This window comes from Vigna unguiculata, chromosome 7 (genome assembly GCF_037176805.1).
Source record: "Vigna unguiculata cultivar grain cowpea cultivar isolate G323 ecotype 2 chromosome 7, ASM3717680v1, whole genome shotgun sequence".
NCBI lineage: Eukaryota > Viridiplantae > Streptophyta > Magnoliopsida > Fabales > Fabaceae > Vigna > Vigna unguiculata.
The window spans coordinates 14053695-14076349 of NC_140798.1; the positions used below are offsets into that span (position 1 = coordinate 14053695).

General features: G+C 28.6%; 2 protein-coding genes and 1 long non-coding RNA gene across 6 annotated transcripts; 1 reads left to right on the top strand and 2 right to left on the bottom strand.

Annotated features, from left to right (window-relative positions):
• Positions 1–5315: 5315 nt before the first annotated feature.
• LOC114192523 (uncharacterized) lies at positions 5316–7068 on the top strand. Of its 4 annotated transcripts, none has more exons than XR_003606114.2 (5): positions 5316–5474; positions 5666–5979; positions 6101–6204; positions 6406–6562; positions 6659–7068. It is a non-coding gene; the product is annotated as an uncharacterized LOC114192523 (long non-coding RNA). The 4 variants fall into 4 exon arrangements; XR_003606113.2 differs by having other exon boundaries at positions 6668–7067; XR_003606115.2 differs by lacking the exon at positions 6406–6562 and having other exon boundaries at positions 5321–5474; positions 6659–7064.
• A 10249-nt stretch (positions 7069–17317) lies between these two features.
• Positions 17318–18406, bottom strand: LOC114191656 (uncharacterized). The gene is made up of 2 exons (XM_028080964.2): positions 17920–18406; positions 17318–17783 (listed from the first exon to the last, which is right to left on the bottom strand). The coding sequence occupies exons 1-2, from the start codon at positions 18012–18014 to the stop codon at positions 17567–17569; spliced, it is 312 nt and encodes a 103-aa protein (XP_027936765.2). The 5' UTR covers positions 18015–18406; the 3' UTR covers positions 17318–17566.
• Positions 18407–18527: 121 nt separating this feature from the next.
• Positions 18528–22424, bottom strand: LOC114191655 (Beta-ketoacyl synthase). The gene is made up of 14 exons (XM_028080963.2): positions 22027–22424; positions 21707–21936; positions 21458–21565; positions 21300–21371; positions 21058–21144; positions 20371–20522; positions 20183–20263; positions 20054–20087; positions 19906–19972; positions 19748–19824; positions 19320–19380; positions 19115–19197; positions 18959–19030; positions 18528–18862 (listed from the first exon to the last, which is right to left on the bottom strand). Exons 1-14 carry the CDS (start codon positions 22139–22141, stop codon positions 18692–18694), a joined length of 1410 nt encoding a protein of 469 aa, XP_027936764.2. The 5' UTR covers positions 22142–22424; the 3' UTR covers positions 18528–18691.
• Positions 22425–22655: the final 231 nt, after the last annotated feature.

Genomic DNA, 22655 nt, shown 5'->3' on the forward strand with positions numbered 1-22655 from the left:
TTTAAAATTTTATAATTTTTTAAAATTTTATAATTTTAAAATTTTTTAAATTTAATAATTTTATATTCCACATTTTTGTTTTATAATTTTATGGTTCTATAATTTTTTTAAAAATTTTTAAATTTTTTAAATTTAATAATTTTATATTTCACAATTTTATTTTATAATTTTATAGTTCTATAATTTTGAAATTATAAAACTATAAAGTAAAAATTGTGAAATATGAAATTATAAAATTAAAAAAAATTAAAAATTTACAATTTCATAATTTTATGATTTCATAATTTTTTATTTTCATAATTTCGTAATTTCATAATTTTACAATTTTATAATGTTTTTTTAACTTTTAACTAGTTTTATAGTTATATAACTTTATAATTTTATATTTGTATATTTTATAATTTTGTAATTATGAAGTTATATATTTTTATATTTTTTAACTTTTTAATTTTTTATTTTATAATTGTGTTTTCATAATTGTACAGTTATATGTTTTATATTTTTTAATTTATTTTTATTTTTCTTTAATTTTATAATTTTCATTAAATTTAAAATTGAAAATTGTTAAATACCATACATATTTGGAAAGATTTCATCACAGTCTCTTTGTAATAAAATATTATGTGACGCTTTATGAAAAGTGACAATAATTTTTGTTAAATATCATAAATATTTGGAAAGATTTCATCAGGGTCTCTTATAATCAAATATTATGTGACATTTTATGAGAAGTGACAGTATAAGATGAGTGTTACATCAAACGTTAACAGCCACAATTAACGGTAGAAACTCAATTAACAAGTTTTAAAATTTTAAGAACTACATAGACCACCAAAATTAATGAGAGATTCAATCAAAAATTATCAAATCTATCAAGGAACCTCGAAATGTAATTAAGACATTATTTTATAATAATTGTTTATGATTTTTTTCTAACTAAAATAATTTAATTTTATAATTTAGTTTGAATCATGTATTTTCCTCTCTTTTTTCCTTTTTTTTATTTGAATTTTTTTTTCTGCTATTTGACTCTCTCCGTACATTTAAAATTTTTTAAAGTTAAAAAATATAAATAAGAAAATATTTTTTTACAAAGATACAACTGAAATAATTAATTTATATGTGTGCATTTATTATAATATATAATAATTAAAATAGTTATAAATATTTTATTAAAATAAAAAATATATTCCATTTCTTTAAAACTAAATTTAAATAACATTTAATAAAGAATGAATATTATTATTGATTGTTACCATTATTAAAATATAATACAAATTATTTATTAACAGGTGCGGTTTTAAGAGAGCTTTAGCTACACTTCTAAACTTAGTTTAGATTATAGAAAATAATGTTCGTACAGTAATTAGTTAAACATAATCTTAAGTAATTTTTTTTTAAACAATTAGATTACAAAAGTTAATTATTTTTATATTTCATTTTATATATGCTAATTTTTTTAATAAGTTTATCACTATAGGATTCTAGGCTATGTTTTTACATCTTCTTTAACCTATATGAATTTTAACTTGGGTTTATCATGCTTAGAGGAGGTTTAGTCTTCTTCTATTCTCCTAGTCTTAATTCGAGTTGTAGGTCCCTTGATTGGAGGTGTGTCATCACTTGACATTCTTCACGCAAGCATCATTTCTTCTGAGTGATTGGTATGGCTTCTCTGAAGATAGTCAGTTTGTGTGACATAACCCATAGGTGTATGTCAGACATGTTGGTCGACGTCTATTTGAACAAATCTTTATTGTTTTCAAGCACGGTTGTTACTACCTGTGTTTCTTCATTGTCTAAATTGATTCCTAATTGGGTGGTTTGACCTTCCAACCTACCTTTTTCATTCCTTAGTCTCTCCTTGCGCCTCCATTTTGTCTTCTATTTTGGTTCGGGGTACAAGTTGGTCATAGTTACCTCCGATCAATGAACCTTTCTAGGTGGGTGATAGGGCATCATCTTTAACCCTACTGCATAACACTCAATAACCGTCATTTGATCGACGTACATTGTACAAATTCTCCCTTATCGGAGGGAAACTTCATTGCCAAGTGTGGTGTAGACACTATGGCTCCCAAGTGTTCAAACACATTCGACTGATTAACAAATTGTACAATGTGTTGGCCTCTACCAAGACATATCTTACTCTAATCTCTTGACTATCCATTCCTAAGCAGAATCGAGCACGAATGTTTAGATATCCGAAAGTATCGACTCGTTCACTCGAGAATCCTACAATCTGCTCACTGTACAAGATGATGAGATCTTCATCTATGTCCATCTTGAGGAACGTCTTCCAAGAAATAATGTTGACTGAGCTACCTTGGTCAATAAGGATTTTGCTTATAGCATAGTTGGTGAGCTTGATCGATATAACTATCGGATCATCATGATCGAAGTTAGGTGCCTTGAGATCTTTGTCTAAAAAGGTGATGAGAGGCATGCTTTTGACTCTATTCTCAACCAAGTGCATTATTTTGAGTGCTCGAATGTGCCTTTTCCGAGTTGACCTGGTGTGCCCCCCACTAGCAAAACCTCTATAAATGGTGTTAATTACGCTCCTTAGTGGGCGGTCTCTGCTTTTGCTCATTCTTCTACTTTGTCAGCAAGGCTATTCTTTGCATAGATTGGTTCTTGGCACTACCCTTTGGGGTCTTCGAGCCAGACTTCGCCTACGAGGGGGACTTCTCTCTTAGCAGTTCGTCCTGATAAACTTTTTCAGGTGTTGTGCTTAGATCAACTCTTCTAATTTATCTCTCAAGGTCGCGCACTCCTCGATGGTGTGGCCAAGGTTATGGTTGTGCTTAGATCAACATGGCCACATTAAGGGCTACCTTGAGGATCTTTGTGTGAAGAGCGTTTAGCGGTGTGCATTGATGAAAGTGTGATCCCCTTATTGATTCCTTGGACCACAATTTATGTTTTTCATCGAACAATTTTTTGTTTGTTCCTTTCTTTCACATGCAACCTTTGACTGCATCTGTTTGCATAAATTCCTCAATCCCTCAATCTGCATGAACTTTACTACTCTCTACCTTAGTTCATCCAGGTCTTCTACTGGTCGCATGCATATGCTATCAACGAACTGTCTAGGTCGCAACGCTATGATCATGTGATGCATAGCCACCTTAGGACTTAAGTTCCTGATATGTAAGGCTACTTTCCGAATTAGTCCATGAATGTCCGAAAGGATTCATCTTTCTCCTACCTAATGTTGACCACGACTATGGAAGTCATGTGGTGCGGTCTGTTGGTGGCAAACTAAGCATCGAACCTCACTCAGATTATGGCAAAGAAGTCTACAGAGTTGGCCAAGAAGCACGTGAACAATGACAGGGTTTCTCTTGTGATTCATCGTGTACAGTGCCATTTGGGTGACGAACATGTTAACTTGCTTATTTGGGTCAGTTGACTCACCGTACTTCTTGAACACTAGCATCCTCCAATTGTTAAGCAATGGAGTCCCCATGATGTTAGTGGTGAACGGGTGCGTGCCCGATGTGTTCATCGTGACTGGGGCAAACGAGTCATGACACTTGCTTTTGTTAGTGCTACTTTCTTGGACTGTTTAGTTTCGTTTATTGTGGGGTTGTTTGGATGGTTCAGGTTGAGTGGGGTAGACAACAAAGGCTCCCTCATCCCATATCTTGCCTTATGAATGCATTCTCCACGTGCAAGACCTTCAACTCATCCTCATACTTCCTCTTCATTGCATTCATTTCCCTCCTCATTTCTCTCATCATTATTATAGAATCTATTTGTTGCTCGTCAGGCACTCTCAACTCTTTGATGGCTTAGTCTTCTAGTCGCTCCTATATCTGATGTGTTTGTTCTCAAATGTATTTCGTTCTTCATGAACCGCTCGGGTGGTGCCTGTAGATGACACTATGATGCTTAAGTTAGTAGGTGTTCGAGTGCAAGAGTATTAAATGTAGTAATCAATGTAAAAAGCTACCTTACTTGAACCTCTATTTATACTATTTGTAGTATGCTTTTACTTACCATTGGCCTAATTATGGTCCAATCATGCCTTAATATGATTACTTACCTGATTTGCATTAAGCTGCTTTTAGACTAGTTAATCGCGTCAGACGTTAACTGATCAGTCATGTTCGAGATTGGTGACCATGGTGATTGATCGACCTATAGAATGGTATGCTACACTTGGTTGTTTGACTAGTCAACGTGTACTATTCAAAAAGCATTTTTGACAAGTTGGAAAATGATTTTATTTAGCTAATATATTTTGGTTTCTTTCCTTTACTTCTGGTTCTTCAACGATCCTAACCTATTGGTATGTCTTGACTGGCCGGTCCATACTATATATACAATCTATTATAACATTACCTATATTAAACATCAAAACTAATAGTTATGGAATTTTACATTTTTCTTATTTTACATAAAAATAATTACATAAGTAAATCAATTAAAGATAAAATAAAAAGTTAGGGTATTGTCAATTTGAAAAATTAAGAGTGTCTTACATTTTAAAAATATAGAAAAATAAAAATAAAATTGAAAATTAAAATGGAATGAAGGGGCTAAATGAAATGTAACGAGCACTCTTTCAATTATTTTTCAACAATTTGTTAATATTTATAAAAATAAAAGTTAAAAAAGAAGAAGAGCAAACGTAGTTTTTTCTTCTGCGTGTGTGTTCTCTGCAAAGGTTTTCTCTTCTTACATCCCCGAAATTTTAACTACACTCGATAATATTTTAAATAACCATTTTATCTTTCATAAAAGTCATTTTTAGATTATTTATTCTGGAAATCTTCCTGGGCGAATTTTTTTAAAATTTTAAATATGATTTCCTAAATACGATTTCATGAATATAATTTTAAAGGATTTTCAAATGGACTGTTTAGAATAAATTCTCTAAAACATATGAAGTATATTCTGAAATAGGTTTTATAGTCTATAATTTTTTTTAATAGGCTTTCAAGACACGTATATGATGTTTTCTGGAACGAGTTTTTCAAAATAAAAATTCCAAAAACATGCAAAATGTGTTCCAAAATGCACTTTTTGGAATGAGTTTTTTAGTAACGCATTCTCTCTCTTGTTTTTCCTCTATTGTTGTGATGGCATGGCTGTGGTGTAATGAGTTAGGGTATTTTAATCTTTTTAGTTAATAATGAAGGGGAGCACTTAGTAATAAATAGGGTGCAGGAAGAGGACGAAATGTCTTAATTACTTATACGTTCTATTATATATCTAAGAAAAAAATGTTAGTGTAGTAAAATTAGTGAGATAGATATTATCAATTGATTGACACGTGTCTTAAATAGAGGATTTTTGGTCTTTCTACACTTATTGAGATTTCCCCCTCATTTTACATTTAACTTCCTATTGATGTTGGTGAGAGAAAATTAGCATTCTTCTTCTCCTCGAAGCCAAGAATTTGCATTCTTCAATTTTCCATCAAAGAGCATTTTGAAGAGCAGAAAAAACCCTTCCGGTTTGAGGTTAGGTTTGCTTTTTCTTGATGAAAGTTTGTACTTTTTAACTTCTTATAGGTTGAACATGGGATTAGTAGTATTTGAAAGTCAGTCGGTTGAGTTTTGTTTGTTCTTTTTAGTGGTGTTTTCTTTATTTTTTTCTTTAAGGGTGCCAAAGTTTCTCTTTTTTGTGCTTATTTTTCATTATCCTATGGTAGAAATCGTTTTAACTGGTCACGAAACGGGTTTGTTGTTTCAACGAAAAGAAAAACGACGAGAACGAGCAGTGGTGGTGGCACCGACAGTAGTAGTTGGCGCATTCCTGAGGTTGCAACGCTATCTACTCTTGCGCGGGAAGGAGAAATCGAAAGAAAAGGAGAGTTCTGACATGCTATTTGTCGGCGTCATTGTTGGTGGCTGCGACGTCGCTGTTTATGGCTTCGGCGTAGCTGTTGGTGGTTGGTGGTGGCTGGTGGAGAAACCTTGGTTCTATGGCAGCAGTGGTCCGAAGGGGAAGAGAAGAAAACCCTAGGTTTCTAATTGAAAATTTTATGGTTTTTTTAGAGAAAGAAATGTGTTGTACTATTCCTTTCTCTAATACACGTTTTCTACTTTTATTTTAACCGAGTTATGTTTCTGTTTCGTATTTGCAGGTCTCCTTCATCAAAGGTATTTAAATAGTAAAGGTATGAAACCAAATTAAAATATCGAAGCAAACTATAAAGCTGGAGAGAGATTAAATGCAAGAATATTAAAGGTAAATTAAATATATAAAGTTTTAGATATGCTACTTGGTTATATGTTTTTCCAGGAGTTTTTATGCTTGTTGGTTATAATATAAGTTGCAACTTCTAGCTGTTAACTATCATTGTTTGTATATTTCTGTGTATATTTTACAATCGAAAATGCTTTGCACAAGACCTGTTGTATCTATAATATGTTTGTTTTATGCACTCAGATAAATATATTGACGATTCAGAAAGTTGTGCCATAATAAGGGTAAACCTAGAAGACAACCTAATATCCTTAAGGGAAAAAATTGGAGTCCAATGAAAATATGGACGGGTTGCTTGACAATGATTTATAAGGAATGAAAATAGTTGTAATTTGGCAAGGTATAAAGAATGTCAACTTGGCTTTCTTGCTTTCTCATTTGTTTCTTCTTCTTAATTGGTTTTTAATTTCTAACACGGGGAAGTATGTTGTTCAAGGAGAAGCAGATAAGGGCAGACGAGGAGAGATTACTGGAGGAGTATGTACCTAAACAACTGATGAGTTTGAAAATTTGATTCAAAGCTCACCCAAGTTTTATCTGCATCAATAACATGGATTTCATGAAAATTTGTTTTTTTTTTTACTTCTTTAGGTTTTTTTGGAGAAGTTATACATATAATAAGTTAGTACATTATTGGACTTTACAGTTATTTTATGAGTTTATTTTTCTGTTGGGTTTATTGTCTTCTGATTGTTTGTTCTATTAAATTTCCTTGATGTGTTGTATTCCAGATATATTAGAAAAGCTCATGTTTTACATTAAATCAGCATTTGAGGATTCATGTCTGATTTTTCCAAAATTCAACAAGGCAACTATAACATCCCTATTTTTAATAAACTGTATTATTTACTTTAAATAAAACACTTAGAAAATCTTCTATTTTTACTAATATCTCATATTTTATTATGATGTAGTTTAAACATTAAAAATATTTTATCATGATGTAGTTTTTACTTATTGAAAATAACAATAAGAAGAAAACAAAACTAATAAAATATGTATATATATATATATATATATTAGGTAAAAATATATTAATTAAAATATTATTAAATAGGTATGTGTATTAAAAAAAATCTTCTAAAGAGATAAGAAGATAAAAAGAGAAGATAAGAAGAAAAGAAAAACAAAAGAAAAACAAAAAGATAAGACGAAGAGATAAGCATTATCTCTTCATTAAGGTAATTAATGATGATTTGGATAAAAACAAGCACATATGCACATGGCTTGCTTATATATATATGGAATGAAGGTTACCTAAGAAAAAGTGAGAAAGAAAGGAAGGAAGGAGAGAAAGAAAGAAAGGAGAAAGAGGGAGAAAGAAAAGGAGAGAGAGAAAGTTTTGAGCAAAGATTTAAAGTGATCCTAGTCCTTTACAAATATTATTAGTGTACCCTTCAATCAATAAGGTAAGGGGAGTGAGGTTAAGCTCTTTTTATATTAATCTTGATAAACTCATGAGTTTTATATTAATCTTTTATTTATTTTGACTTATATATTATTCTATTTACTTTTATTTAACTTATTTTCATTTATTATCCTCATATATTTATTTTATTTAATTATGCACTGATTCTGTTTATTTATTTATTTTATTTAATTTATCTCTAAGTATGGACTGGTCCAGTTTATTTATTTTATTTAATTTATCTCCAATTATGCACGAGTCCTGTTTATTTATTTTATTTAATTTATCTCCAATTATGAGTTATGCATTGGTCCTATTTATTTATTTAATTTAATTTATCTCTAATTATGCATGAGTCCTATTTATTTATTTTATTTAATCTCCAGTTATGCACTGGTTCTGTTTATTTATTTATTTTATTTAATTTATCTCCAATTAGCACTGATCCTGTTTATTTATTTTATTTAATTTATCTCCAGTTATGCACTGGTCCTATTTATTTATTTTATTTTATTTAGCTCCGGTTATGCACTGGTCTTGTTTATTTATTTTATTTAATTTATCTCCAATTATGCACTGGTCCTATTTATTTATTTAATTTAATTTATCTCCAGTTACGCATGGGTCTTATTTATTTATTTTATTTTATTTAATCTCCAGTTATGCACCGATCCTATTTATTTATTTTATTTTATTTTATTTATCTCTAGTTATGTATTGGTTCTGTTTATTTATTTTATTTTATTTATCTTCAGTTACGCACTGGTCCTATTTATTTATTTTATTTATCTCTAGGTATGCACTGGTCCTATTTATTTATTTCAATTAATATATCTCCAGTTACGCACTGGTCCTGTTTAATTATATTTTTGTTATTATATTTATTTATATCGTTCTAATCCTTATCTAATTATTTATTTAAAGTTCTTTCTTTGATTCTTATTTTATCATTATTTTATGATTAAAAATAAATAAATGTGAAGTGCAAGTAAATATTATTTTATTCAGTGAGCTTGGATTGAAGAAAATTGCATGTACATTTTATTGTTGTTTTATATTCTTTGTGTATAGTTTATACAATGACATGAATCGATAGTCATCACATTTTACCTTTGAAAATATCCAAGAGTATGTCAGTTAAGTAAGAGTTAAGTTTGGTTTCAATAAGTTGAGATTAAACTAGTGTCAAAGTGTTTGTATTTGGGAAGTCACAGTTTGGTATACTGCGGGATGAAAGGCAGGGACCATGGTGGTGTCTAAAAAAGTTTTACCAAGTAGGTGAATATCTGGATAGTTCAGAATAGCGCATTGGACTAAGATATTCATAGGCCAAACAATTTAGTTTCTGAAATTGTGATTTATTGTTACATTAGTGCTCTGAAATAGAAAAAATGCACTATGTTACTCACTTTAATCCAAAGATATATGAATCAATGTGATTTAAATGATAATATTAACATGTTTAAAGACTTTTTTTTGTATTTTGTTCAATCTAAAGAATAAAATGATTATTAAATTGACCATTTACTCATCAAGAAAATTATATTTATCTAAAGGTAAGTGAAGAACGGATAAGGAAGATATGTACCAACTGCTGTGAACATTAGGATCAATCCATTAGTAGTTCATTCAAACAAGCTACTTCATATCAAAAATAAAAATCCCTAAGGTAAATACTCCATGGAATTTTTAGCTATCTAAATTGTATTATGATCAACATTATGCAGAAAGTGTTCAATTTCTCATCTGTTGATTTTATAGGAGCAACCTTAATGAAGTGGAAAAAGTTATTTAGTACCCTTATTCAATCTTATCAACAACATTAACGAATTTGTCATGATTATTTCATTATTCAACACTTTCAAAGAAAAAAAAATCATTATATAAGAAAGAGCACTCTTACTTGAGGCAACAAGGAAAGCAAGAACAATCTCCTCATTCATGACAAAATGACTTAGATCACTCTCAGAAAATAAGGTAGAAACATGACCTAATTGAATCAACCGCACAGAAAAATAGTTAATTTTTGGCTGCTGTGGAAACTTTATTTTTAATGCTAAGTGTTATAAGGAATGAGAAGTGAAAAATATGTGCTAGGATATCCATCCCGTTGCAGGAACCAACATAGCGAATAATGTCCCAATTATGTGGCTAACTATTCACCAATTGCTGAAACAAGACCAATTGTGTAGCTAACTTTTCCTTCCATCTCTATCTGTGAACTGTACACTGCAAATCCAGAGCAATCAAGAAAAGGCCCAACTTGAATCATAGAGTTCTCTACATTCATTCTTGAGAATTTCTTGAGAACCCCTTTTGGAGAAAATGAGTATAGGAATCCATCCAATGAACCAATAAATATCCATCCTGTTACATCAAGTCAGAAAAGAGTATGTTTCTGATTCGGTTAATAGCATTATGTTGGTTGTACTGATTTTTAAGATAAATGTAGAGTTTTATACATGATACACACTTGCAATATGATTGCATTTACTAATTGGGAGACCCCATATAAAGGTTTAAATTATTGAAGTTTGATTTTTTAGGATAAGACTTCAAATAATCCAACACCATTAGTGTCCACTAAAGGAGCAGAGTCAACTTTGCTTAATGACCCTATACTTCTCTGCCACAAAACATTACCTGAAAAGACATATAGAGGCAGAACAAGAGCCTTGGTTGGAACTGTTACATACATATATGGTTGTGGATTTCTTTACATTATCACCAAATAATTTTTATAAAAATAGCATTAAAAGGGATCAATATCATTTCATAAGTTGATTTAATTTAAAAAACCATTAGTCTTGACAAAGAAAAGTTAATACCAAACTGTACAATCAAAAAATCACAAACAAAAATACGATTTGATTCTAACTAGGGATGGCAATGGGGCAGGACGGGGACGGGTTTCACTATCCCATACCCATTCCCGTAAAAAAAAAATTCATCCCCATCCCCATACCCAAACCCAACCGGTATCAAATTTTTGTCTCATCTCCATCCCCACCAGGTAACGGGTATAATCTCGTACCCATACCCGTACCCGCTTTCTTACTACTTTAATATTAGTTTTAATTAATTTTTATAAAATAATAAAAAATTACGGTAAAGAAAAGATAATATTATCAAATATTTAATATTAGGAGTATAGTTGTTTCTTCAATATCAAATACTTTGAAATAAATTATAATTGTTTACATTTTAGATTAGAATACCAAATAAAATTTAATGAGAACCAAAACATTTATTAAAATTGCAAACATTAATGAAACCTAGTTGATAAATTTTAAAAATATTTTTAAAATAATATAAAAGGAAATTTTTTTAAAAAATATAAAAGGAAAAAATATTTAAATTAAAATATATTTTAAATATTTGTTTACTTCAATTTTTTAAATTATAATGAATCTATTTTTTATACACTAATAAAAAATATAATACACCACTTGATCAAAATGACGCAAAAAACAAAATAAACATAATAATAAAATTTTAACATAGATATTGTATCTTTTGAACCACAATATATGTTGGATGGTGGTAAAAAATTATTCATGGCAATTACATTAAATTTTTATATTGTAGTAAATAAAAATTATTTATACAATTATAGTGAAAAAAATTAAAGTATGATTGTAATGAGTTAGAAATAAAAGTAATTAGATAAAATTTATCGAAATAGTATTCTACATGATGAAAATAAACAAAAAATAAAAATATTAAAAAATTAACAAATGTGTGTCTTATAAACAATTTGGAGACTATTGGAAGGAATCACACAAAGGAAAATAAATATATAATTAATGGTATGATAAGATGAAAAATATCTTAGAGATGTAAGAAAAATTTTCAAATATCAATATACTCGATGGTTGATAAAAAAAATGACGCAAAGAACAAATAATAAACATAATAAAATTTTATCATAGATCTTGTATATTTTAAACTCCAATATATGTTGGATGGTGATAAAAATAATATTCATTGCAATTACATTAAATTTTTATATTGTAGTAAATAAAAATTATTTATACAATTATAGTGAAAAAAATTAAAGTATGATTTTGTAATGAGTCAGAAAATAAAAAATAATTAGATAAAATTTATCAAAATAGAATTCTACATGATGAAAATAAACAAAAATAAAAAATATTAAAAAATTAACAAATGTGTGTCTTATAAACAATTTGGAGACTATTGGAAGGAATTGCACAAAGAAAAACAGATGTATAATTAAGGGTATGATAAGACGAAAAATATCTTAAAGATCTAAGAAAACTTTTCAAATATGAACATATATATTCAATGGTTGAGAAATAACAAAAATTGTTTTAGCGAAATAAAAGAGAATTGAACAAAGAAAAAACAAATGTATAACTAAGGGTATGATAAGATGAAAAATATCTTAGAGATCTAAGAAAACTTTTCAAATATGAACATATATACTCAATGGTTGAGAAATAACAAAAATTGTTTTAGCGAAATAAATGAGTTCTTCAAATGAAACAAAAATTAATAATAAGTAAAAACTTTTTTTTTATATTACCTAGTAAATGAAATGTTTATGCTATTAAACACTTAAATTGAAAGTATTAAACATTCTCATGTTAGACATAAATTTTTTTTAATTGACATACATCATTTTAACATAATTACATAAAGGTTATAATAAGATAAAAAAATATATTGGAGATGTGAATGAGTTTCATGACAAACCAAATATTTAGAAGAAATAAAAAATAGAAAGAATATATATATATATATATATATATATATATATATATATGGTTACTTAATTAATTGTGAATATTTTAATAATTTAAACGATGATGGAGATATGACGGAGACAGGTATTATGGCGGGGGATATATTCATCCACATCCTCATCCTCATACCCAATTGAGAAAATTGAAGATTTCCCATACTCATATCCAGTCAATGCGGAGATTCCCCATCAAAATGGAGACGGATTCGGATAATACCCACGGGAGCGGGTTTATTTGCCATCTCTAATTCTAACTAGATGAATTCTAAAATTGTTTATTAGTAATTAAGCAAATTAATTGAAAATAATAATACATTTCATTTCTTACTCTGTCATTGAAACAAACTAAAATTACTATAACTATAAATAGTTATAATAAATTAATACACCATATTAAAAAAAATCAAAAAACATAAAAACAATTGATTAGTGAGTTTTTACTAGATTATGTATGTACGCGTTTAAATCTAATAATGACATATAAATATATAAATATATATATAAATATATATATATATATATATATATATATATATATATATATATATTTCATTTTAATATAGTATATGAGTACAATATTTAATTCTAAATTTCAATAATACTGTCATTTTATTTTATTATGTATCACTAATCAATTGTGTCAATATTAGATTATTTAATTTATTATTATACTATTTGTATTAATTAATTTAACTAAAATAAACTTATAACTGATTATTTTTCAATGTAATCTATATTTGAATATTGTATTTATAATTATACATAATTAAACTAATAATAATCATTGAAATAAATAACAATAATAATTCTCTTAAAAGTAAAACTGAAATCAAAAAAAAAAAATGATACTTTAACCCACTTTTTTTTGACTCACTTTTAATCCACCACTTTAATCACCATTAGATCATCACATCACATCATTTGAGAGAATCAAAATAGATGATTTAATGGTGATTGAAGAAGTGGGTTAAAAGTAGGTCAAAAAATGTGGGTTAAACTATCTTTATCCAAACAAAATAGGACAATGATACTTTAACCTATTTTTTTGACTCACTTTTAATCCATCACTTCAATCACCATTAGATCATCACATCACATCATTTGAAATCAATTTCGTTTTGTGTTTTTTTCAGACTAAATTTATAATGCACACACTAATTACATTTTATTTTAACAATTATTTATATATACACCTTTCATTTTTCATTTAAGTATATAGCAATATTATTTTATTACACCGAACTATGAACTATTAATATATTATTATGGGTTAAATATGTTTTCGATCCCTTAACTTTCAGTAAATTTTGGAATTAGTCCATTTTGAAACTTTGGACCAATTTAGTCCTTCATCTTTCGAAATACATAGATTTAGTCCTTTTAATCAAATTTTGTTAAGTTTATTTGATGTTTCGTACGCATTTCAGGAGTTGTTTATACTGTTTGACACATTTTTGCTTTAATGTTAAGTCAAATATTATTGTGAAACGCGCTTGAAATGCCAAATAAACTTAACAAAATTTGATTAAAAGGACTAAATCCACATATTTCAAAAGATGAAGGACTAAATTGGTTCAAAGTTTCAAAATGGACTAATTCCAAAATTCACTAAAAGTTAAAAGACCAAAAACATATTTAACCCTATTATTATTAGTATTATTAATATTATTAGTATTAAAGAATATTTATTATTTTATTATTAATATTATATTTTATTATTATTTATTATTAATTGGTTTACACTATTTTTTTATTAGTAGTAACAGTTATGTCACTATTTTACATTATTAATTTCATGTTTATATTATTAAATAATATTCATGTTACCATAATTTTACAATTTATATTTCACAAAAAATAACATAACATGGTTATTTTTAAAATAATATAGATAAATATATGAAATAATATTACTTTAAATAATATTCTTAAAAAAAAAACTTATAAAGAAACTTTCTTCGATGATAAAAATTGAAATTTGGATAAATAAAAAATTCAATTTTGTAATGACTCTTGTGCATACGTGTACAACTTGGAATTGATTTATATAATCAATAATTATTTGATTCGTAGATAATTTTTTTCATTGACTAATTAATTTCATTAATTATTTTCTAATTCTTTTTTAATCCTTTGAAATCTTTTAAATTTGTATATTTGCAATTAATAATAATATGAATAATTTCAAAATAATTTTTATCAATTAGTTGATTTTATTAATTATTTTAAATTTTTGTAATTATAAATTAAATTTTTTGTTGGTAATTTATAATACTATTATAATTACTATTACTTTTTTTGTTGTTATTTTTATTTGAATCAATGAATATATTTGATTTTAAAGTATTCATTAAATTATTACCCAAGGAATTTAAAGTACTATTTATTTGAATCAATATATATTACTTTTGTTTATAATATTTCGAGTTTAACATCATTTTATTTTAGTATTTTTATTTTATATTGTGAACTCATTTTAAATATTGGCTTAAGTTTTATATCTATTCTTTTATTTCTATTAACAAAGTTTAATATTTACTTCGTTCTGTATTTTTGTTTTGTATGTGATCCATAATACACAATATATGTATATTCTATTTTAATAATCATTTATGCATATGCATTTCATTTTTATGTAATATACATGTGTTTGTATGTACACGTGTTTTTCTTTAGAAATGTTAACATCAATTTCATGTTGAATTTATTTTATACGGGACCATATTACACCATATGTATACGATTTACTTCAACAACGACTCATACATATATACATATGTTTATATCTACACATGTTGTGTTTCTATTTAACATCAATCTCATGTTGTATTTATTTTATTTCGGAACATATTACACAATATGTATACATATTACTTTAACAACGACCCATGGATACACATTTTATTTTAATATAATATATATGTGTTTATTTATATCTACATATGTTTATATTTAAACAAATCTAACATCAACTTCAGGTTGTATTTATTTTGTACGAAATATACTTACATTTTATTTTAACAAGAAATAATGCATACGCATCTCATTTTAATATAAAATACAAGTGTTTATATCAATTTCATACGCATCTACATGTGTTTTTATTTAAACATTTTACATCAATTTCATGTTGTATTGACTTTTTACAGGACCATATTGCACATTATACCTACATTTTACTTTTTAACAACTATTCATGCAGATGCATTTCATTTTAATGTAACATATATTTGTCTACATGTGTTTCTATTTAAAAATGTTAACATCAATTTTATGTTGTATTTATTTTATATGAGACCAACTGTACACGCATTTCATTTTAATATAATATGTAACACAAAATATAATTATAAATTTTATTCTTTTAAAAATATTGTTTTACTATATCTTACTAATCAATTAATGTCAATTTTATAATTTAAAACAAAAAATTCATATTTAACTATTATTTTTAATCTTATTATTATTATTATTATTAATATTAATATTATTATTTCTATTAAATTTAAATATTAATTACTTAATCGTATCATTATGACTATTTCTTTTAATTAATTAAACAAAAATCATATTGTTATAATTAATTAAATTAATCATAAATTTAAATAATAGATTAATCATTATACATAAATTTAAATAATAAATTAATTATTATATAAATTAATCAATAATAATAATCATTCAAATTATTGATTTATATATAATAATAAAATAGGTTTTAAAAATAAAAAATATAAAAAAAAACACACCCGTGCGTATGCACGGGTCTCTTGCTGGTTTTAACTAAAATCCAATTTTGGGCTTTACGATTTTGAAAAAAACAACAAGAATTCTTGAATCTTTTCTTCCTGCACCTCCCTTATTACTAATTGCACTTTCATACTAATAGAGAAAAGTTAAAATACTCTCCCTCACTGCACCACACATCACCACTTCCAAAAAGCTCATTTAGAAAGCTTGTTCTAGCTTGTTTAGAAAATATCATATATATATATATATTCTAGAAAGCTTGTTTTGAAATTTTGTTCTACAAAACTCATTCCAAAATGCATTTCAATGTTACGGAAAACTTGTTTGGAAAATTCCCGTTTAATTTTTTTTTTCCAAAAAATCTATTTTGAAAATCATGTTTCAAATTTCAGAAGATTTCCAATCCAAAAGTGTCTTTAACGAAGGATAAAATGGTTATTTTAAAAAGCTTAATTATTAATTTAGTTATTTAATTTTTTTTGTCCTCTTGTTATTTTTAGATTTAATTTAGTGGTTCAACTTTTTAAAAAAATTCAATTTAATCTTTTTATTATTTTTTATTCAATTTAGTATTTTTTTTAAGATCCAATTTTGTCCTTTCCAATTTGAGACCAAGTTAATAATTAAGTTTAATTACAATTTATATGTACATGTTAAAATAATTTTTTAGAATTTATACATCAAATCACTTCACTTAAATGTAAAAAAAAATTGAGTATTTAGGTGAAGTGACTTGATGTATAAATTATGAAAAATTATTTTAACATGTATATATAAGTTGTAATTAAACTTAATTACTAATTTGATCTAAAATCGGAGAAGACAAAATTATATCATTAAAAAAAAGAAATACTAAATTAAATACAAAATAATAAAGAGATCAAATTGAACATTTTAAAAAAAATTAGATGATTAAATTAAACCAAACAATAATAAGAAAATAAAAAAGAACTAAATTAATAAATTAGAAAACTGAATCATTAATTAAACCTTTTAAAAATTATGGTAGAAGGCCTACTCTTTTGTACCAGTAAAAATCTTCACTTACTTCTTTTTTAACTTTGGAGTGTATATTTTAGAACGTAACATATAAATTTTACATTTGAAATATCTAACTTTTAAAATATAGAAATTGGGATGAGAAAAAAAAAATGTGATGGAGAGATGGATGAGTCAAAGAAACATTAAAAGCTGTATCTATCAAATATCTAACTCTTTAAAGCTATACCTTTGACTGATTGGTTCTTTCTTTGACTAAACCCACCAAGAATTGGAACAACCAAACAACCCCACTTGTCTTCCACAAAATACTAAATAATGAAAGAAACTGTGAAAGAATTGGAAGAAATAATAGTGGTAACTAAACATAATGTAATGACAATATACAATGTTAATTGATGAGTGGTCCAAAGCATGCACTAAGAAGAAGATGATTCAAATTTGTAGTGCTTATCCACAGCAACTGAAACATCCCAAGTGCAATGGAGTCCTTTTGGGATGGTCACAAGGTCTCCAACACCAAACTCTACAAACTCTGATGACCCTTTTGGGTATGCCTTCACCTTCCCTTTCAACAAATAGCATGTCTCTTCAGCATCAAACTTTAATTGGTACTTCCCTGGAGAGCAGCCCCATCTTTCATTTTTCATTTTTTTTACCAACCCCACCAAAAGAAAAAAAGAAGAAGGAAGAGCATAAATAATTATACATGGAGACAGAAGAAAATATCATAACAAAGAGGTGAAAAAGAAAAGAGAGTATGCATGCATACTTGGGCCAACACTTGATATTCAATTCAGCTAGACGTGACTCTGGAGGATTGCTTTCAATGGTGATTCTAAGATTTGAATTGGAATCGGAAGCCATGGGTTGATGAAGAGAATAGTATAAAGAACGAAGTTGAAAACAGTAGAGCACCGAGAAAAACTAGGTTTGTGTTAGGGATTTTGAAGAGAAGAATAGAATATTTGGGATCCGAGATTGAATATTATGATATGAGGAAGTTGGGTATCTCCATATTTAACAACTACCAATCAAATCATGCCAAGTTGTTTTTCAACGAAATCATTTATTGCACTATGCCTCAATGGAAATGAACTATGCAACTAGGGAGGTTTCGATTTGTTTAAAAAAAATATCATTAAGCACGAGAAATTAAAAACACTTGTTAATTAAAAAATTTAAATTTCAAAGTAAATAAGAAAAAAGATTCCGGCATTCTTAAGTCTAACAAAATTATGAATAATTTAAAACTAAAAACTAAAATTACAGAAAAATAACTTCGGAACTAAAATTGCAGATTTTATAAAATGAAAGAATTTAAGGTACAAATAAGATAATTTTTTTTAAATAAAATGTTTAAGGAACTCGTTGTCAAAATTTTAACTTTAACGAAATAAGGGATCGGATCTTCATTTTATGAATGTTGAATCATCAACGCAGCGTTCCAAATACATTAAAAAACTAATTTGCAAAAGTAGTAGATGACAGAACATGAGGTCCAAGCCAAGAACTTTTAGGTCATTAAACTCTCTTCAGTCTTGTCAGTCCGAATCAGTATGAGCAAAAAGTAGGGCCGCATTTGTGCCTCCGAAACCAAAAGAGTTTGACATAGCTACTCTAATTGGCCTTTCCTCTGAAGCAGACAATGGCATGAAACCATCATCGAACACAGGATCTGGCTTAGTTAAATTCAGAGTTAATGGAGCAATTCCCTGTCATAACAACATCATACAAACCGATATAATAGATTAAACATACGTACAAAAATTCTTCCCCACAACTTCCTGAAAAAAGTGCATATTGCTTACATGTCGTATTGCTAATATTGCGAAAATCGCTTCAACAGCTCCAGCTGCACCTAGGAGATGACCAATAGCCCCCTGTAAAAATTGTCTCAATTAAGAAGCAACGGACACTTTAGATTATACAGACAATCAGATAAGTAAAAAGATCTGTAGCTTTACCTTTGTGGAGGAGAAGGCTAAAGCAGATGAGCTTGTTCGGTCAGAGAACATGGTTTTGATAGCATTACCTTCTATGGTATCGCCTATATAAATAATTCTGGTGAGAAAATTTACGGCAAAAGCACAGACACAGAGATGTAGTATTAAAACAATAATAATATTCAAGCTTAAATTGCTGGACTCGGCATAGGTTCACTTCACTTGCCCAACGGTGTAGATGTAGCATGTGCATTTATGTAATCCACTTCAGAAGGATGGAGACCTGACTGCGTATCATGAAAATCGGTTAAAATGAGTATATCTAGACATGTCTAACTAAGCCAATGCACAAAGCAAACGAAAATACATATGGCAGAAGAATTTCATTCGTAATAATGATTAAGACTAAAGTTCTGCTAAATAGGCGTGCAGATCTCTCAAATAATAAATGCTAAAAGCACCCAAGTATCTAGCATATTCTGTTATAATAATGGTTTGGCCATCTTGTGTGGACATTTATCATTGTGACATAACATAATCTTCACTTACATAATTTTCAGTAGGGCAGGTATACATCAAAAGTTGGAAGCTCAGCCGACAGAACCTCTAATGATGCATAACGAATGCAGAGCAATACAGGATGATAAAAGATACCTGTCTTAAAGCATGAGTCATAGCCATAATGGCACCTCTTCCATCACTAGGAGGTTGAGTGATATGGTATGCATCACCTAGTTAAATTCCACATGAAAGAAGTCAACCAAATATAAAATTAAGGCTATAAGAAAATCTTATATCCTGCAACAAACTACCTGACATCCCATAGCCACGAATCTCTGCATAGACATTGGCTCCTCGATTTTTTGCATGCTCAAATTCCTTAAAGATTGGAGAGCAAATAATTGAGAAATGTCAAATATTATAAATAAAATATAAAACACAATAAAGTTCTTAACCAACCTCCAAGACCAAGACTCCAGAACCTTCACCTATCCTGAGTAAAAGTAACTTTGATATAAGCAGCAAGGCTTATATCAAAAACAAACATGATTATAATCAGAGACAAATGTTCAATGTTAATATACTTACACAAACCCATCTCGACCACAATCAAATGGTCGTGATGCTTCCAGAGGGCTTGAATTATATTTTGTTGTCAAAGCCCGAGACCTGCAAGTCTCCATAATCAGATTTAAAATATCAGAGGGAAAAAAGGACAAATTATTACTGAAGTTGTCAATAATAACAGAGGACACAGGGCATTGATCATAATTTACCTGCAGAATCCTGCAATTGATAATACATCAATGCTGGACTCTGTTCCTCCAGCCAACATAACATCTGCATCCCCAAATTGAATCATTCTCATTGCATCACCAATAGAATGTGAACCAGTGGCACATGCAGTTACTGCAGCATGATTTGGTCCCTACATTCAAGAATTCCGGAATAGGGAACATGTTTTTCCATTGCTCAGTATTATTAAGGATAGAAAAGGTCATAGCATAACAACATCCTCATAGCTCCGAAACAATGCCTTTACTATTTCCTTTTTCTGATAATTTTGTTGACATGTGTTATAATTAATAATTGTTCTACAGGGAGATATAACATTTTTTTTTGAGTATTTAAACTCTCAAAGCTGATGGACAGACAATTACTCATCCAAATTAACATGAAGGATTTTTTTTGTCTCAGAAGGCTGTTACTTTTCATTGGATAATGATCTTAGAAATTATTATAAGATGAAGAAACATTGAAGCAAGAAGATATATTTCCTACATTCATTCTATAGAAGGGCAAACAATTCTATAATATAGAAATAACTTTCATCTTAAAATCCACAATACAAGTATTTATAAGCTAGCGTGTCCAGCGCTCCAGCAATTGAAGGAGGCCAGGAGCTCATTCATATTTGCACTTTGTAGTATAGAATATAACTCAGGAGAAAGTAGTCTCTTCACCTGGAACCCATATTTCATGCTCACATGACCCGATGCCATATTGATCAATATGCGTGGGATAAAAAATGGACTAAGGCGACGAAGACGCTGTATTCAGGGTAGAAGAAGTAAATATCAAATGCAGTATAATTTATTTAAATTACTAAACATTTCGCTGCCATAACTAAAAGCACTTGTTGAAAAACTTTGACAGGGAAAGATTATCAAAATTGTTCAAGACCATTGGATTTCAACTAACTGACCTTCTCACAGATCAGTTGAGCAGAATCTAGGATGTCACTAACGCTTCCAGTTCCCCCACCAATAGACACTCCCTAATAGTTTGAAGTTTTAACACAAGTTACACAAGGAAAAATTCAAAAAAAAAAATATTTATTATACAAATTCAAAAAATGCATACCGTTCTTTCCTTATCTTCCTGCTCAGTGGGAAACCAATTAGAATCCTTGAGAGCTTCATCAGCAGCACACAGTGCATATGCTATAAACCTTGCTATTGATCGATGGTCCTAAGGTAAATGTCACAGTACTATTATGGCATCAATAAGCATATTAAAGTTCATCCCAGCTAAAGTACAGAGTGCTGTATCAAAAGTCATCTCATCAGCCAGTGTAGGAGATAACGATAACGATGATAATAACAAGATTACCTTAGAATTAAGCCAGATTTGATCGTTGAATTCACCTGGATTGGTTCCAGTAGGAACAAGAGCAGCAACTTTGGATGTCAACTGTTCGAAGGCACTCAACTGAGTTTCCTTATCAAAAGAATTCATCTTGAGGTCTTCCAAAGACAATGCCCTTACCCCACAATCCCCATCAATGAGGCGCTTCCATGTTGTGCCCACTCCACAACCAAGAGGAGTAACCATACCTAACCCTAAAACATCGTGAATTGAAATGAAATCTGAACTCAGCACTGAAAAACAAACATGATATGAATTTAAGGAATAGTTAGCTAGTCAGTTACCGGTAACAACTACTCTACGGGAAGAAACAACGGGAGGAGGTGGAAAAGTTGCAGAGGAAATGGTTCGGTGAAAGGAAATCAAAAAATTTCTCGCAGTTCTACGCATAGTTGCCATATAATTATCTAGTAAGAATCTGAAACTAGAATTTCCCCAATCCTTTTCTTTCTACTCTCAGTACTCACTCTCTGTGGAAGAAACCAACCACTTCCGGTGGCGCTGTGATATGAGGAACCTAAACAAAACCAATCGAATTAAACCCTAAACCCACTCTTTCAGGCAATCTAAGAACAGACATTCACATTCACATTCTGTAGCCTATGAGCTCTCATGTTCTATGGTTCACAACAACTCTTTCTCAAAAAAAAAAAAAATTATTACTTTTTCATCTTCAATTGCGTAAATTGCCTAAATCGAAGGCTTAAATATTTCTTTGTTCTCACTTTTGTAACTGTTGGTGCGGATGGTCTTATTTTTATCAAATATTTTAAATGATTCTCAATTTTGTAATTCGTGTTTAATTTAGTTTTTCTATATGATGTCGTTTAAATGAGTAACAGAATACTACACATGTGACACTGTTTGTATTACATTGTATTGAGGTGTATTACGTGTATTGTACATGTGTAGT